General features: G+C 23.0%; 8 protein-coding genes across 8 annotated transcripts; 3 read left to right on the forward strand and 5 right to left on the reverse strand.

Annotated features, from left to right (window-relative positions):
* Positions 1–61: 61 nt before the first annotated feature.
* PVVCY_0501180 (mitochondrial ribosomal protein S22 precursor, putative) lies at positions 62–1,663 on the forward strand (the record flags this gene model as incomplete). The annotated part of the gene is made up of 1 exon (XM_008627491.1): positions 62–1,663. The coding sequence occupies one exon, from the start codon at positions 62–64 to the stop codon at positions 1,661–1,663; it is 1,602 nt and encodes a 533-aa protein (XP_008625713.1).
* A 730-nt stretch (positions 1,664–2,393) lies between these two features.
* On the reverse strand, positions 2,394–3,999 carry PVVCY_0501190 (merozoite capping protein 1, putative peroxiredoxin, putative; the record flags this gene model as incomplete). Its single annotated transcript, XM_008627492.1, has 3 exons — positions 2,394–3,287; positions 3,410–3,651; positions 3,990–3,999. 3 exons carry the CDS (start codon positions 3,997–3,999, stop codon positions 2,394–2,396), a joined length of 1,146 nt encoding a protein of 381 aa, XP_008625714.1.
* Positions 4,000–6,204: 2,205 nt separating this feature from the next.
* On the reverse strand, positions 6,205–6,969 carry PVVCY_0501200 (DNA-directed RNA polymerase II subunit RPB7, putative; the record flags this gene model as incomplete). Its single annotated transcript, XM_008627493.1, has 2 exons — positions 6,205–6,489; positions 6,721–6,969. The coding sequence occupies 2 exons, from the start codon at positions 6,967–6,969 to the stop codon at positions 6,205–6,207; spliced, it is 534 nt and encodes a 177-aa protein (XP_008625715.1).
* A 696-nt stretch (positions 6,970–7,665) lies between these two features.
* PVVCY_0501210 (conserved Plasmodium protein, unknown function) lies at positions 7,666–8,188 on the forward strand (the record flags this gene model as incomplete). The annotated part of the gene is made up of 2 exons (XM_037635024.1): positions 7,666–7,838; positions 8,146–8,188. 2 exons carry the CDS (start codon positions 7,666–7,668, stop codon positions 8,186–8,188), a joined length of 216 nt encoding a protein of 71 aa, XP_037490211.1.
* Positions 8,189–8,279: 91 nt separating this feature from the next.
* Positions 8,280–10,261, reverse strand: PVVCY_0501220 (topoisomerase, putative; the record flags this gene model as incomplete). The annotated part of the gene is made up of 9 exons (XM_037635025.1): positions 8,280–8,648; positions 8,737–8,829; positions 8,943–9,067; positions 9,210–9,272; positions 9,400–9,460; positions 9,582–9,665; positions 9,798–9,838; positions 9,963–10,091; positions 10,219–10,261. 9 exons carry the CDS (start codon positions 10,259–10,261, stop codon positions 8,280–8,282), a joined length of 1,008 nt encoding a protein of 335 aa, XP_037490212.1.
* Positions 10,262–10,731: 470 nt separating this feature from the next.
* PVVCY_0501230 (centrin-3, putative) lies at positions 10,732–11,750 on the reverse strand (the record flags this gene model as incomplete). Its single annotated transcript, XM_037635026.1, has 5 exons — positions 10,732–10,851; positions 10,948–10,991; positions 11,112–11,189; positions 11,353–11,467; positions 11,568–11,750. 5 exons carry the CDS (start codon positions 11,748–11,750, stop codon positions 10,732–10,734), a joined length of 540 nt encoding a protein of 179 aa, XP_037490213.1.
* A 1,287-nt stretch (positions 11,751–13,037) lies between these two features.
* On the reverse strand, positions 13,038–14,198 carry PVVCY_0501240 (60S ribosomal protein L3, putative; the record flags this gene model as incomplete). The annotated part of the gene is made up of 1 exon (XM_008627495.1): positions 13,038–14,198. The coding sequence occupies one exon, from the start codon at positions 14,196–14,198 to the stop codon at positions 13,038–13,040; it is 1,161 nt and encodes a 386-aa protein (XP_008625717.1).
* Positions 14,199–16,183: 1,985 nt separating this feature from the next.
* PVVCY_0501250 (palmitoyltransferase DHHC10, putative) lies at positions 16,184–18,483 on the forward strand (the record flags this gene model as incomplete). The annotated part of the gene is made up of 11 exons (XM_037635027.1): positions 16,184–16,237; positions 16,374–16,418; positions 16,565–16,655; positions 16,748–16,819; positions 16,897–16,956; positions 17,126–17,186; positions 17,309–17,354; positions 17,623–17,813; positions 17,902–17,974; positions 18,140–18,205; positions 18,409–18,483. 11 exons carry the CDS (start codon positions 16,184–16,186, stop codon positions 18,481–18,483), a joined length of 834 nt encoding a protein of 277 aa, XP_037490214.1.
* Positions 18,484–18,880: the final 397 nt, after the last annotated feature.

Here is an 18,880-nt window from a genome sequence, read left to right on the forward strand (position 1 = left end):
ATTGTATAGGCTTGAGGGGAACAAAAAAAAATAATAAATAAATCTTTATACTAACAATAAAATGAAAATAAATGGATTTATAAAATTAGTTAAATTAGGTATTCCTCGAATTGATGGAAGAAGAACAATTTCAGGGAGAGCGTTCAAATTTGATAAAATTTCAGAAAGCCAAAGTTTAAGTGCAGAAGAAATTGAAGAATTTGATAAAGTAAGTATGATAGGTCTTAAGACCTTAAAAATACCTGAACATGCAAGGCAAAAATTACATAATCTAGCCAAACAATTTGTAAAAAAAAAAGATTTAGAAAAATTAGGAAGATATATGGCAAAACAATTAACAAGCCGAAATTGTGTAGAATTGCCAAGAGTACTTCCATCAAAATTGTTATGTGAAACAATAGAAGAAAAAAATAAAATTGAAAAAATGCTTGATAAAAAATCATATAAATGTTTAAAAGAATTTATATCACAATATAAAAATAAATCAAAAGAAATTGAACAAGTAGCATTAACACATGCTGAAGATTCAAGACACAAAATAAATATCACCTTTTTCCCTGAAGTTTCTATATCATATACATTACATAATTTTAATGGGAATTATGGAATTATGTATAGAATATTTAATGAAATAAAAATAAGGGTACCTGATTTTTCAGCAAAAAAAATACTAAATTATAGCGCAGTACCAGCTGCTAGTATTATTGCCTTTTCTGAAGTATATAATTATTCTCATGAAAAAATATTAGTTGTTGAATCATCACAACATTTAGCATCTATATCAAAATATATACTTGATAATATACCTAATGTTAAATATCAAATGCATTTATATGAAAATTTTGATTCCTTTGATTTAGTTGTTATATCACATAAATTATTGTCATTATATGATTATAATTCGAGAAATATATTTATACAAAATTTATGGAATAAAATAGAAAAAAATGGAATATTAATTATTGTTGAAAATGGAACACCTACTGGCTTTCGTATGCTACATTCAATAAGAGAAATGTTTATTACTGAATTAAAATATAATAAATTTCATATAATATCACCATGTCCTCATGAAAATATATGCCCATTAGCTTTAACAGGAAAAGATTGGTGTCATTTTTCTCAACGCACACTTAGGTTATCTCATCATATTTATTGTAAAGGTAGCCAAATGAAAAATACTGATGAAGAAAAATTTTCATATTTAGTAATACGAAAATGTGAAGGACCACGAACTAAATATAATTCTGAAAATGAAGCCTTAACAGTTCAGGAAAAATCATTTTTTTGGCCAAGAGTTGTTATGCCTACAATTAAAGCTGGAAAACATGTATTACTTGATGTTTGCTCTTATCCATACAATTTTGAAAGACTTGTTGTTACAAAAAGTTCATCTTTAATTTCAAATTTAAAAACAAAAACAGGAACTATCTTAAAAGGGTATGGCTATAAAAAAGCAAGAAAAATTTTATGGGGTGACCTATGGAGATTTACAAAAAGAATTAGTAGACCGGATGCTAGATTATATACTCCCGAATACACAAAAAATATTTTATATAGATTATATTTAAGACAAAAAAGAAGATCAAATATTAAATCAGTAGTTGATTCAAAATCTCAAGCCTACTACAATTCCCGATCAATTCAATATTACACCTCATAGTTTGTTTTGTTTATTTATTAACCTGTACAGCTAGCCATAAAATCCATTGGCTAGCTACATTTTTTTTTCTTCTTTTTTTTATTATTATTTTTTCTTTTTTACTTTACTGTGTATATTCGTTAAATCAGCATATCCAAGTTTTAAAAAACACAAAGATAAAATTTCATAAATATACCTTAAAAAAAATTATATTTATATAACTGCTTTAGAAAATACATATATGCTCACCCGCATGTATATATATAATATATATACATACAAAATGAGAAAAAAAAATAATAAATAAAACAAAAACATATAGCATAAAACACACACACATTAGTAGATAGGAGGATTTCAAATATTTATAATATATAGTTATAAAGCATACGTGTAAAATATATATAATTGTGGATGTAGACACCACCCCCATAAAGGTAACTACATATATTTGTCATATATAAAAATTGAATATTCACAACTTATGCATATACAAAAATATATATGCAAACTCATAACACATTAAATAATACGAATAGTTCATCCAATGTTCGTTTAAAACATTTCAAATAAAGAAAAAAAAAAAAACGGTAGACGCCAATAAAAATTCTATAATAACAAACTATTTTTTTTTCAATATACTGGCTTTCAATATTAAAAATATTTTATAAAAAATTATTTAAAAAAAAAAAAAAAAAGGTATATATACAAAATCGAATAATAACATAAAGTTTGTCCTGTTTTATTTAGTTTACTTTTTTTTTAATTTTTTTTTCATGGTATTTTTAGCGTTACTTTTAGCAACGGTTTTTTTGTTAATATTTTTTTTGCTAATATTTTTATTCTTTTGTGCTTTTTTATCGATTTTTTTATTTTGAACTTTCTTTGCATTTTTTGCTGAAGCAGCGTTTTTATTTCCTTTGGCCATTTTCATTTGTTTTTTTTGTGGTACATTTTTATTTTTGCTACCTTTTGTGTTATTTTTTTTATTTTTTTTTTCATCCTTAACATTAGCTTTTTTCTTTCCATCTTTTTTAGTAATATTTTTTCCTTTATTATTTTTAGATTTTTTATTGTCAATTTTCTTTTGTGCTTTGCTGATCAATTTCTTTTTAACTTCTTTCTTTACTTTACCAGATTTTTTCACCATTTTATTATTTTTTCCTTTTGCACTTTTACTGCTAGGTTTGCTGGCACTTTTTTTTACAACTTTTTTCTTTTTTTGTGCATTAGCTCCAGAAGGTTTAGCTGCTTTGGCTTTTTCACTACCACTTTTTTTATCTTCACCATCTGCATTTTCTTCTTCTTTAACTTGTCCTTCTTCATCTCCTTCTTTTTCTTCACCTTCTTTTTCTTCATCAGCTTTTTCTTCTCCCTCTTTTTCTTCATCAGCTTTTTCTTCTTCTTCTTCTTTTTCTTCATTCTCATCAATTTCACCCTTAATGATAAAGTTTAAAACTTTTTCACATGAGGTGGCTGGTTTTACTCCTTTCTTTACATAAGACACAATAAATTCGTTAGATATAACAACATGGGATCTCATAATTTTGTCATCTTCTTTCAAGCATTCAATTTCTTTTAAAAGTTTTTTTTCAGTGTCACATAAAAGAGTGAATGGTAATTCAAGGTCGTTTTTCCATTTTAACTACAAAGAGGAAAAAATATGTACAAATGTCAAAAAGTATAAACGAAAAAATGGAGTAATCACAAAACATGATAGAAAGATTCGACGAAGACATATGAGTAAAATCATATTTTTTGGCATACCTGACTCTCAGCATTATCTGCAGATAAACCATAAACTGCATATTTGTTTTGTACAAATTCCTCATGTTTTTCCTTAAATAATTTTGCTTGTTCAGTGCAACCTGGTGTATTTGCTTTGGGGTAAATGAAAAGAGCAATTCCCTTATGTTCGCTATGCTTTTCAATTTCAGCCTTTAAAGTTGTATTTTCATTTTGCTCATTTTGTAACTCAATAGCTAAAATTTCGTCGGATAACTTAGTATCTAAAAAGGAACAAAAAAAAGGAAAAAAAAAAGAAAAAAAAAATATATGTCCAAACTGCTAACATATGTAGACGTAGACAGTGTATAAACAAAAACTTTTATGGAATGGATTATTTGGATAGTTTATGTGTTAAACATTTTTCAGACGTAAAGAAAGAGAAAGTAATATATGAATACAAGTTTGATGTTTTAGTAAAATTAATAAATAAAACAATTTGATACTATTATTGCTAATGATATATTTTTCACAATTTCCATGCACAATTTACATACATAAGTTACATGCATTGTTTACATAAAATTACAACAAATTGTTTTTCTATTTTTATAATTCTTACTTTGTATCATTTTATCCACAGTCTTAAAAATGTAAAATAATAAAAATATAAATATGTATTGTCAATTAAAATCAGAATATTTTATAGAATATCAAATAAAATACATCGTACAATATTCGATTTTTTTTTAGAATTATAACAAAAAAATGTTAAAAAATTGTTTGTTTAAATATTTTATTATAATTGTACTATTTTGTTTTCATATATAAAGTTTTATACTTTCTATGTTTTTCAAAAAATAATAAAAAAAATTTTTCAAGTACAAATTTTTATGTTATAAAATAGTGAAAAAAAACAATAATTGAAAATAAAATGGAAATATATTTTAATTTATAAATTCTTTTATAATTTTTGCGCATACTATTTTTAAATATTACATATTTTTTTATTTATATTTTATATTTTTTTTTGTTACATTTTTATATATTATTATTTAGCACTATAAATATTTTTATAATAAAGTAGAAAATTATAATTAAAAAATAATAACTTTACTATAATATATGCATAATAAATACACGCAATATTATAAATTTTATAATTATAAAAATATTGTATTTATAGATAATATATATGTTAATAAATAAATTTAATGCACGTATCTTCTCCTCTTGTTTAAATATATTTATATATATACAATGTTTTTTAAAAAAAAAAATGCAAACTCGGGTTATCAATTATAATAATATTGTTTTCAAAATGTATCAGATTTTTTCTGATATGTATATATATATAAATATTTTATGCAATTTTTTTTATCTTTTTCATTCCACATTTTTTTATTTTATTGTTTTTTATTTTTCTACGTTTTTTTTCTTTACATTTTTAGAATAGATTTTTATTTTCGTCTTTTTTGTACACATACTTATATATCACATTAATATTTTCCAAAAATTAATTATGGTATATATTATGTTATTTTTATACAATACTTTTTTTTATTTTTAAAATATTTCTTATCCTTTTTGTTGTAACACAATATTTTCAAAATTTTCCAAAAATAGTTGGCATGCATTCATTATATATATATTATCCGTTGGACATTCACATATATATATATATATATAATAATAATACCGTTTACTATTTTTACATTTTTTTTTTCAAAACTGCTAATGTAATTCATTTCTTCTTTCTATCTTTGGGGAATAATCAAAACAAATAAAAAACAAAACCACTAACATTTTTTATATACATTTATTTCCTTGGTTATTAAATATGTATATATTACTTTCACCATAAATGGCACAATATATCAGTGTACTATATAAACATATATATTCACACCTTTTCAATATATCTAAATAATAATTCTCGTTATTTATTTGCGAAATTGTCATGTGTACACTATTAAAAAAAGAAAACTTTGTGTTTTTTTTTTTTATTATAGTGCATGTAAAAAATGATCCTTGATAATAATTGTAAATTACAATACTTTTTGACAATAATATAATTATACTAAATAATATTGAATGCAGACGATAGGATATATAATAAATAAAATAAAAACTACTTTTTTAATCAAAAAGACACAAATAAAACAATCATTTATTTTACATTTGGTGCTCTTCTATTTAATTAAAATTGTCTTTCGAATTACTGTGATACATATTTTATTCATTACCTATTCTTTACTTACTTGACAAATCGAATCTTTGCACAAATTTGGTTGTAATAGATTATTTCCTTGCACTTCCATTTCCTTATTTTCATTCTGTTCCTTTCAATTTTCTTCGTTTCATTTTATTTCTTTCATTTTTTTCATTTTTTTATTATTTATTTGTATGTACTATCAACCTGGCAACGTGTGCATAGTTACATACTACATTTTAACAAACTACTAACAATGGACAGAGGAAAAAAACATGTATACACAATTTGAAGTACATGTGGATATTGTTATTTTCCTTTTAAACTTAAAACCGTAATAAAATACTTTTTAAAAATAATTTTTTTTAAGTTTTTTTAAAAAAATAAAATTTTATATTTAACTCATTATTTTATCTTTTCATGTGTACACTTACACCCTAAAAAGATAACCTTAACATGCTCAAAAAAAAAAAAAAATAATAGCTAAAAACAATAATTTATAATAAATAAATGCTAATATTTATGTACAGTCATGTCTATAAATATCTATGCATGTATATATGTTAAAAAAAAGGGAAATTTTGTTAATCTGTATATATAGGCAAGTGTAAATATATCAACATATCTACATAACTTGCAATGTATTTGATTCTATACATCCAAGATATTCATTATTAATAGTAGCAATTGCAAACATATTTGATAAATCATATCGTATACCTTGTAATTTTAACCTGACCGTTGTTTGTGGCTTTATATTATGGCTACCTGATGAAAAACAAGGGTAATGAGCATCTTCTGTATATTCAAAATATTTGGGAATAGCAGTTCTTGATATAAATATTTTTAATGGTCCTGCTTGCGCAAAAAATCCCAATTTATTTACGTCCGTAACGATTGCATCGAGAACCTACAATTTACAAAAAAAAAAAAAAAAATAGTGAAAAAAAAAAATATACGATTTTACATGAATTGTGCATAATTTTATATACATATTTAGCTAGATTAAAATAAAAGACATAAACAGGTGGAAAAATACCCTATAATTATGTAATACAATTTTATTAAAAAAAATATATATATCATGATAAATATGTCAAAATAAAGCATTTTATTTATTTAATTATTTTAAGCAATATACCTCATCCTTAAATGGTTTGAAAACTATTGCTTGATATTTTACTTTAACTACAATCATCCCTGTACCATCTTGAACTCTTCCCGGTTCACTATGCATAATCCTAATCACACATATAATATATCCATATTTTTCAGTACATTGCCCTTCAATACTATTTCGTAACATATCCTCAATATACTGCTGATATTTAGGCCCTAACTGGCTAGGCTTTATAATCACATTTTTCCACTCTTCAATGACAAAATACATTTTAATGTTTTTTTTTATACAATTTATACATGCTAGTATTTAAATAATATTCATCATTTGGTACAAAAAAATTAGGGTTTACTATCTCGCATCCTTGCCTCTTCATATATATATATTCCCCTCTATTTTTTTCACAAAATTGAAATTATAAGGGTATTATGAAATATATAACTATATGGCATTACAATTATTTTATATATATTTAATATCCCTTAAAAAAAAAAAAAACTTAATGTTCAATAATTATATTTAATCATTTTATTTTTTTTTTCCATCCCACAAATTTCCTATTTTTCGGAGCCTTATAAAAAAGATTATAGAACAAAAATATTTACGCATATATGTTTTGTAAGGTTAAAATAAATTTATAAAAATTTTTATATAAAATATAATCATAAATATGGCATAGAAAAAATATTTATATTATATATGTTTATGGGGTATATGCCATTTAACTGTTTTGGCCCTACCCCACATGAATTATTAGCTATTTATTTATTTACTTACTTATCACTTTTAAGTATACCATATAATGACTTATCAAGGTTTGAAAATCTTTCTCCCCCTTTCTATTCATGTCACATGTTCTCTAATTGAAACGCTATAGCTACATAACCAGTATGAATAACTATGCCATTGAGAAAATAGGCAAATACCCACATATTTAAAACACACCCTTGAAGAATTACTGGCATTATGGGGTTTACTGCAGGAAAATGCTGTAAATATGTCAGGAAATATTTTACGAATGGGCAAAGAAAAAATATGCTACCCTATTTTATGTATTGTAAAAATAAACCATTTATCATGAATCCAAAATATATACAAAAATATTCACTAGAAAGTGTACCACCAAAAGTAATAAACAGGTTAGCCCCCCCAAAAAATCAAATTATATTAGTAAAATAATTCAAATAAAGATGAAAAAATGAAAAACAGACTTATGTAATATATACCCATATTTGCTACCCCTTTTGTATAACCTATAATTACATATGCCATTTCTTTCTTTTAAATTGTCATATATATATGCGTTTGTAGAAAATAAATTTTTAACTTTTATGATAACACTTAACAAGTTGTTAAGTTGTTTTATCCAAATTTTATAAAACATAAAACATTATTTTACATTAAGACATTCATTATTTGCTTCATCTTTTTTAATTAATTTTTTAGATATATACAAGATAATAGAAGGTTAAAGGATGACAGTTTTTAAAAAAGGAAAAAAAAAAAAAATACATTTTTATTAAGTATAACGAAAATGAAGTTGTAGTGGTATGTGAAAATGATTTATTGTGACACCCCTTTTACTGCAACCATTCTTTTCTTAAAATTTTTCGTATCAAATAATTTTTAACAAAGAATTCCATCCCTACATATTCAAAAGCTTCAATTTCAAACTTTATATTTTTTTCATTCATTTCAGAAATTTCAGTTTTTAATTTTGAATTATAATATAAATTTTTATCCTTTAATAAATTTTGTATAACATGTTTCTCTTTCATACTTAATGATAATAAAGATTCTTTAGGAAAAAAATTAATATCCTCTGAACACATTCCAATCCATTTTATATCCTTACATGGATATATAGAATTTTGATTATTTTTACATCCCTCTTTATAACTTAAATATATTCGAATCCCATATGGATCATAGTCCCCTACATATACACACTGAGTATTCAAAGTTAAAAGAGAAATTCATAAAATCACATAAACAATTTGAAGCCATATAAAAAGAATACAATAATTATTTTCTAACCTCTAAATGAAACAAATTAACAAGATCAAATATGATTTTCCTTGTGGCATAATCTGGGAATCCTTTTCCAGTTATTAAAATTAAAGGAAGAGTCTATAAATTGTTTGCCACAAAATAATATATTTTTTTTTTTGTTATTACAAATATGTATGTTTACAAACATATATGCATTATACTAATCCATTTTTTATATAATTTTTTAGTACATTCCACATTTTTTTTTCACATAATTTTTGATAAAGAGAATATTTTTCCACGACAAGTATATAGTGAGCTAAACTTTCTACTTTGTCCACATTTAAAAGATTATCATTTATCATTAAACCATATTCTGTTTATAAAAAATTAAAATAATTCAATGTACCTTTTCGTATGATATACTTCATTTTTTTCAAAAAGGGAATAGAAATATATATAGTCTTACTATTTTAAATGCATATATTGTGTTTTGCATTTTATTAATTATTATATACCCATATTGCTTATATTTAAGATTTCTCCTCTCTTTTTAAGTGTAAGAAGTCCAGCTATGCAACCTGTACGTTCATAATATTTGTCATATAGTTAAATTTGCTAAGGTTAGCAGCTCTTGCATATATTGTAGTGTTATGCCATATATATATATATATATATATATATATATATATAAGAAAAGTTTATAACCTTTTTCAGAGGCGTAAATATTTAATGACGATCTTGAGAATCCTAAAATTGCACACACATCCTATAAATCCATAAATTTTTTTCCATAAATATTTTATTTAATAAAATGTGAACAATATTATTATTACCATTTCTACATTTTTTTCGAAATGTTTATTGATATAATGTAATTATTAACTTACCTTTATATGTCTATTGGTTTGACATTGCTCGTTGAAAATGTTATATAGTTTGTAATAAATTTCTCGTTGTGTACAGCTTTTATTCTTTTTATAAAAAATGAAAATTATAAAAATTAAAAAAAGTTAATGTCTTATTATGTGGTTAAGATAATAAAAATAATGAACTTTTGATATCCTTTAATCTATATACTTTATAATGTTATGTTCTATTTTAACCTGAATGATCATATTATTTATAAGCTCGACAACGGACACAACTAAAAAAATGCACACACAATTAAAATTATATTAATAGTGAAAAATACGAGGTTTTAAAAAAGTATACAATAATAGACAAAACAAAATAAATAATAAAAACCAAATGAATGAAAGTGGTATAACTTCGACTCAGCTTTATCAGTTTTTTATCCAAAATGGTATTCGAATATTTTTTATTTGGGTCATTCTTAAATATATCAACATTAATATTTACTAGCCACGAAATTATGTACAGAACAAAATCTTCTATTGCTAAAAAAGTTAGTACCATAAAAAAAAGTTTTATTATTTTTTATTTTTTTTGAAATAGCTATGCTGTAATAATATACAATTTGCTTATGTCAAAAACAGAATAGACAGAAAGAACAAAATAAATAACCTTCAAATATTTTCTCCTTGTCAGTAGCACTATATTTCAACATTTTTGATGAGAATACTAAATCAGTTTAAATTTAAATAAATATAAAAGTTTATTAACAAAAACAATTTTTTATCGAATGAGATTATTCAGCATGCACTGTACATGTAAATATATACATATTTTTTAGGAAAAAAAAAAACGAAAATAATATATTCAGTGATATATTTTATATGTATATACATATAATGCTTTATAAAAAAAGTAGTAGACATATAATAATATTATAAGCCAAATATATATGTATACATATAAAATAATTATTTATTCGAATATTGAAAAAAAATAATCATCCATACATATATATAATAGCTATTTAGTTTGATAGCATTGTAAAGAGGTATAGTAATTATTCATGCTAAATTTAGATAGAAATATAAAAAAAGGAATAAGCTATCCATCTAACGATGCTATACAAACTTATTACACACACTTACATTATAAATATTCTCATATAAACGAAAAATATATTTATTAATAAAGACTAGTTTGTTTCATTATACTTAAAAATTCTTCTTGACTAATCTCTCCATCCATATCCTTATCAAACTCATCAATCATGGCTTGTAACTCGTCGTCTGATAAATTCTCACCCTGTGTGCAAATGAAAAAATAATTGCATTCATCATGTATTTTCTCTCTATATATATGCATGTTTTCGTGTAGTTATTTTCAACTATTATATCTTACCAATTCTCTGGAAACTCTTCTTAAATTTTTTAATGATATTTTTCCTGTAAAAATTAAATAAAAATTGAGAAATTAAATCAGCTAGCTATTTTTATATATCACCAATTTAAGCAAAAAAAAAAATTAAATAATCGGATAGCTAGCTTATTCATAATTATTATTACCTGTATCATCATCATCAAATAATTTAAAAGCTTTTATTATTTCTTCGGTTGGATCTCTATCACTAATTTTTTGTGTCACTTAAAAAAAATATACATGTACCAAAATGTATGAAATTGTTAAATAGATATTTTGTGTATGCATTATTTATATACTAAATGGTATATTTCTTAGTATAGTTAGACATTCAAGGATAGCCATATAGTGGTAACAACATGCATTATTTTTTTATTTTAATTTTACTTATGTCTAAAAAATCGTTGTAGTCTATATATCCCGAATTTGTTTTATCATATTCCCTCATCAATTCCAAGACATCCGCCTTTTTTATATCAAAACCGAGTGCCCGAATAGCTACCTAAAAAACAGGAGGAATACATTAACAAGTTAATATTAAAGGTAAAAAAAACATTAACAAAAAAACATAACCATATGCACACATAAAAAAATATGTATACCTTCAATTCATGATAATCAATTTTCCCAGTTTTTTCTGTATCAAATAAATCAAAGGCTTCTTTTATTTCATTTTTTTGCTCCTCTGTTATTTCATTTCGTCCTCGCCTTCTATTGCTACTTATGGGTCTATTAGTAATTGGTCTTGGTGTAAAACTTACGATATCACTTTTTCTGGTAATCATTAGCTAGTATTATTAAAAATAAAAAAAGTAAAAAAAAAAAAAAAATAAAAATAAATATAGCTAGCTATAAAATTTTAATATGTAATAACTACATATGCTAAAATATTTCAGCGCAATTTGAATAAACTTAAATTTATATTTTTTTAACATAAAATTATGGTGAAATAAAAATTGACATATTTGAAATTTAGTAAGAGAGAAAAAATAAAAAATAATAATTATTATAAAGTGTAATAAAATGCTTATTAAAAATATTAATAAAGGAGAATAATTTATTTTACATTTATATGTATTCTTAAATATATACATAAAATGTGTGCACACGTTATGTTAAAAATACACTGATAAATGTTTAAACAAAATTATTTTTTCCAATTCTCTATTTCAAAAATTAATTATTATTTTTAAACTTTATAATATTATAGCAAAGGGAAAAATAAATTTATTATTAAGAATGTTATTTATTTTTATGGAATGAAAAGAAAACAAAATTAAAGACACTAATTCGAAAATGGTATATATCCCGTAAATTAAACTATCAAATTGCTTATAAAAAATTGTTACAATTTATTTTGCCAGTTTTACTAGATTACCACCTTGTTTGAAATGTTGAAATATTTATTAACATCCCCCTTTTAATCGCAAAAAAGGATATCATTCTTTTTAAAAATAAAAATTATATTTTCCGTAAATTTCCATTTAAATATTCCACTTTTTAATGGCCAATTTTGTAACGGTCAATACGAATAGGAAAACAAAACTAACAAATATTTTACCACTATTTTTCAAATAAATTTATAAAAAAAAAATAATTAAAAAAATATAATTAGTATTCATTTCTTTACCCTTGTAACTATATCCATTTTACCAACCAGAATGTGTAGGAATAAAAAGTATGGCATAAACCAAGGCATACTTTGCTAACAGCAGTGTGCATGTAAATGTACTTATTTATTTTCACATCACACTACACTTTTAAAGTGTATATTTATAAATACATTATATTATTATAAATATTTTTGTAAAATTAGTTCTTAATAAATTTTGAAAAATAAAAGATGAATATAGAAAGAGGGGAATAAAAATAATAAATAAAATATGCTTGTATAAATTTTCAACATTTTACATAAGTAAAAAAATACATGAATTTATAGCACGTACAATGATATATGTATACGTACATATGCATGTATACACGATATAAAGACGTGTTTTATACATAATCCGGCTATTTTCATTTTGTAAGTTATTTAGGTTATTCATTTTGATAGCCAACATACTCCCTCCTTAGGCTTTTAAATCTTTCTTAAGAGGACCATAATATTTAATCTTTTCATCACTAGTCTGAAATCTTCCATGACCTAATTTAGATGATGTATCTATAAATTTGAGAGAAACTTGTGATAATGCATCTCTCGAAACTTGTGGTACTAAAGTTTTTCGTAAAGTAATTGGTCTTTTCTTTGTTCCAGATATACAACCTTTTAATAAAATGAAATCTTCATTTACAACACCATAATGTGGGAAACCACCCATTGGTGTTATTTTTTTTTCAGTAATATCAGCATCAGTAGATGCATTATTTTTATCTTTTTTCAAACCAATTCTATAAATCTTTTTATTTCTTTCTGTTCTATGGAAATAACCTTTTTGACCATGTCTTGGTACTTGAAATTGTACTCTAGCTGGATGCCATGCACCAATACAAGCAACTTTACGTAATCCTCTGTGGGTTTTTCTTGGTAATCTTTTAACACCATATCTGCTAACAACACCTTTAGTTCCATGTCCTTTTGTTACACTAATAACATCAATCATTTCATTATTATTAAATACATTTGTTACTGGTATATTTTTTTCTAATAATTCTTTTACAAAATTTATTTTATCTTTCATATGCCCTCCATTTATTTGAATTTCCATAATATGGGCTTTCTTTAAACGTAATGGGGTTTTTGATGGTTGAGTATGACAAATGGCTCTTAAGATTGTACAATATTTTTCAATTCTATCATATAATTTTTCTTTAGTAGCTTCAGGAATATTTAAACATTTTGTAAATGCTTTTTTATCAGATTTATACCAATTTTTATAATATCTTCTTCTAAACTCATCTGAAACATGATTTGCCCATACAGCTGTTAAAACTTTTAAACCTTTTGGGGTTTCTCTATATCCAACCATACCAACTACAACCATTGGAGCACACTCAACAATTGTACATGCTTCAACAATTTCTTTTTTATGTAATTTAGAACCTGGTTTATCAACTTCTCTAACTATATGGGACATACCTGATTTATATCCCATAAAGGCTGTAAAATGGGGAGCAAGCTCTTTGTTATCTTTAGGGAAAGATCGGATTTTTCCTCTTAATCTTTTGCATCGCTTTCTTGGTAAAAAACCTAAAGAACCGTGACGAGGCCTTTCAAACTTTCTATGCGACATTGTATATGTTCAACTATATATATATATTTAATATACTTTTGTGTGGAAATATATTACTTATATAAAGCGACCATAAAATGGAAATACCAACGTATGTATAACGTTTGTTACAATATGGAAATAAATATTTTGTTTTTATAAATATTGAATTATTACATATATATATGTAAATTTGTATATTGTAAAAAATTATTTTAATTGAAATTGTATTATTAAAAAATATGAAAAAATTTTTTTATTTTCTTTTCTGCAATTTTAAGAATGGTCACTATTTGTATTTATTTACTGGCATTATATTCTATATTTATTTTTTTTTTTAACTTAAAAAATAAATTAAATTACCATTTAAAAAATGTAAATATATAAATGTATAAATATATAAATGTAAATTATATATTTTTCATAAAATAATATGTTATTTATCCCTAGGGCATAAACTTTAAATAAATCAAAAATGTATGTATATATTATTTATTAATTGCATATATGTAAAAATTTATTTACCCACAATAATAATTTATATAGGATGCAAAGTGTTCATATAATTTTTTTATTTTTTCAAGCAAACAAACTTAAGAATATGCAATGGTATTTATAAATAATATGTATAATTTTTTTAAACATATACAAGGAAAATATTGGCTTCCTACTATTACAAGACCAACTATGTCCCGACAAAAAGTATAAACAAAAATTACGCAGCTTGGGGGTTGGTAAAACCAAAGGGGAGTTTTATTACAATACCAAATAAATATGTTAGCAATATTATGTAAATAAAATTATACTTTTTTATGTATTGCCCCTTAACTATATATTTTGTGCCCAAGCCTTTTCTTTCCATATATTTTTGGAGGTACGTATGCAAATTTTTTTACTATACACCTTAGAGTCTAAAGTGCATTAATTTTATATGAAGGAAAAAATGAGGAGGGGGACTATAAAGCAATAAATATATAGCATTATTAATAATATATAATAAGTATATAATAAATATAGAAAAATATATACGAAAAAAAAAAAATATATGTTACATGTTTGTTCTCCTAAAATATGTAAAACTATTTATACATTTTTTGAAATTAAAAAATAAGAAAAATAATTCATATTTTACATAATTAGGAATATTATAAAAAATATGAAATTTTTTTTTCACTTTTTTAGCTGGAAAATTAAAACAACAATTATGTAGGCATATATATATTTTGGGAAACCCAAAAATAATAATTTTTTTTGAAAAAAACTTATGTAGAAATCGATTTATTATATTTCTAAAACTTTTAAACATAAAATAGTTATGCAATTTGCTCAATATGTATATTAAAAATTCTTAAAATGAAAAAAAAATGGAAAAAAAATGGAAAAAAAAATGGAAAAAAAAATGGAAAAAAAAATGGAAAAAACTGACTTGGTTTGCATATTCATTTGGTATATTATTCTTTATTATGGGAAAATAATAGGACTTATTTTTTCTCCCAAATTTTGTATATAATATATTTATTATTTCAAAAAGGTTTTAAAAAATAAATAATTTAAAAAGACGATAAAGTAAAGTAAACCAAATAAAAGGGGTGAGAGGTGTACCTACAAATAATGCTTACAAAATTGTTCGTTGTATTTTTTATATAATTTAAAGGAAAATTATAATTCCCCTTTCTTGTGTGTGTTTTTTTTGTCATAATAATTTGAATTACTTAAAAATAATAATTTCAAATTATATTAATTTTTTTTTATTCTACTATCGAACTTTTATAAATATATATATACTTATGCTATATTTATTAAAAATAAAAGAAATCTCACTTGTCTATTCCTTTTTTTTTTTTTTTGTCATAGTATATTGCACCTTTGTCATTTGGTTATATACATATGTGTTGTTGCCTGTGACATAGTTATGCCACTATGCATTATAAAAAATAACAACAACAATATATACTAGTTTAGTTTGTTTATAGTTCCAACTATTATTATATATTAATATTTTTAAAATGAATGATAGCAAAAATAATATACAAGGAATACGGCATTTATTGCCAGTAATGGTAATAAGTTATAAAAAATCCAAACCAAAACAAGCAATATAATATGATATATTGTAACTATGCACTTAAATAATCTAGAATATTCAAATTTATATTATTTTTTCATGTCCTTTTCTCATACGACATGCTTTTATAGCTAATCTGTTTTGTAACCATAGTCATGTACACTATATTTGTCACAGTAATATAATCGATAAAATTTAATTTAAAACTGTTTATATTTTGTTTTTTTAAAAAAAAGGAAAATATATCACCGTGTGTATACTTATAGGCCTATTTAATTGAAATATATATATACCTTATTCTTTTTTTTACATCTTTTTTAAGTTTTATTGTTTTTTATTGTTGCAAATAAGTGTCGAAAACCAATATGTAGATGAAGCATTACTAAAAGACGGATATATAACATTGTTTACATGTATAAAAAAATAATTATTTTTTTATGCATAAGTTTAAACATTTTCTAATATCCATATAACTCCTTAATATGTCGCTTTATTTTATTAACAGTTCATGCAATATTATTCCTAATGATTTGGTCCTTTTACAAAACATATAATACAAGTCCTGGATATGTTCCAAGTATTAATAAAAAAAATATATATTTATATATTATATTATTGTGCCTATTCATTATTTTAATTTTTCTTTTTTTTAAGACACCCATGAGTGGAGAGTAGAACCAGATGTTAAAAGAATAAAGGAAAGAGAAAAAACAGGTTAAATATATACCGTGAAAAAATGTTTCACTTTTTTTGTGACGTGATGTGATGTGATATGATGTGATATGATATGATAGTGTAAGGAGTTCTTTTTATTTCTTCCCTTTTATTTTATTTCTTTACTTTTTTTATTTCTTTACTTTTTTTATTTCTTTACCTTTTCAAGGTGAACTACGATACTGTGCCTACTCGAAAGTATACAAACCAGATCGATCCCATTATTGCCGGTTACAATTTTTTTTACAAATATATTTTATAAATTTAGCTTTCATTTTGACATAACAACTAAATTATGATCCCCCTATTTATTATCATAATTTTTATTCTTTTTATTTTTTGGCTTGTTCAGAGCGATTGATAAAACTGTTTTAAAGATGGATCACTATTGCCCATGGGTAAGACAACTAGCCACATTTATAATTATTTAAAAGATATTTTTTTTATTTATTTGAACTAGCCATTTTTATTAAAAAAAGGGCTATAATACCTGCACTGTACATGCAAATAAATGATTATACTACTATTTAATCTTTACAAAAAAAAAAATTTATCATATTCATAGAAATATGAATTATACTAAGCCTAGTATATATAGGCATGCATACACACATATGATATTTATAATTTCTTTTATTTTATTTTCGAATAAAAAATAAATATCAGGTTGCAAATTGCATTGGATTTTACAACTACAAGTTTTTTTTACTAAGTCTCCTTTATGCAAACATATGCTGTTTTTATGTCGGGATAAATTGCTACTCATCTTTCCCATATTTTTACACTAATCCCAATATACTGTTTAACGAGGTTTTTTATTTATTCCTGGAAATTGTTTTATCGGCAGTTATTATATTGTAATTAAAGAGAAATAAAAAAAAAATTCACATATATCATTGTATTTTTATATAATGGCTAGCTAACTATTTTTTTTTTTTTTTGCAGAATAATTTTCCCTTTTTTTCTTTTTCATCTATATCTAACATCACAAAATTATACAACTTTGGAATTTTGTGTGGTAAGAATATTTTCTTATATTGTTATTTATTTCATCATGTGATTCAAAATAGACATATATACATGTACATATGCATATACATTTATTTCTTCGTTTATATATACTTTTATTTATTATGTGTGCATGTGGTATTATGAATTTACAAAATTTTTTGAATTTTTTTAGCTCGGTGAAAAGGCTAAGCAAAACATATATAACTTGGGTATCGAGGAAAACTTTAAGCAAGTTTTGGTAAACAAATTAAAAAAATAATGAAAACATATTATAGACAAATATCATCCCTATTATCCTCCCAAAATTTTATTTCTACATTTTTACATTTCTGTATTTCTACATTTTTACATTTCTGTATTTCTACATTTTTACATTTCTGTATTTCTACATTTTTATATTTCTATATTTCTACATTTATACTAACATGCTATTATTCAAAGGGTGAGAATATATTAACTTGGTTACTACCCATAGGAAAACCCAAAGGGAATGGACTATTTTATAAAACATTATAAAAACATGAATGAATTTTTTTTTTTTTTAAATTGAAATATTTATTCTATTTGTATTTATGTATAAAATAAAAATAAAATTCACACTTTTATATTGAAAATAAAAAATTGAAAAGTATCTTTGTCTCTAAAAAAAATAGATACATAGTGCACATATATATGAAGTGTTTTAAAAATAATGTTGCTTAATATAATTAAGTATTTATTTTATGGAACCTGTTCACTTCTACATATCAATTTACTCCTCGTAATTTTTTGAGATATATTTTTTAAATCTTATTGTTATTATTTTTTTTTTATTTCCTAAACTTGTAACAAATTTGTAAAAATAAAATAATAAATTAATATTTTTATTTATGTCACTCTTTATATTTTTTTTAATTTTGTAAAATAAATTATT

This window comes from Plasmodium vinckei, assembly GCF_900681995.1.
Source record: "Plasmodium vinckei vinckei genome assembly, chromosome: PVVCY_05".
NCBI lineage: Eukaryota > Apicomplexa > Aconoidasida > Haemosporida > Plasmodiidae > Plasmodium > Plasmodium vinckei.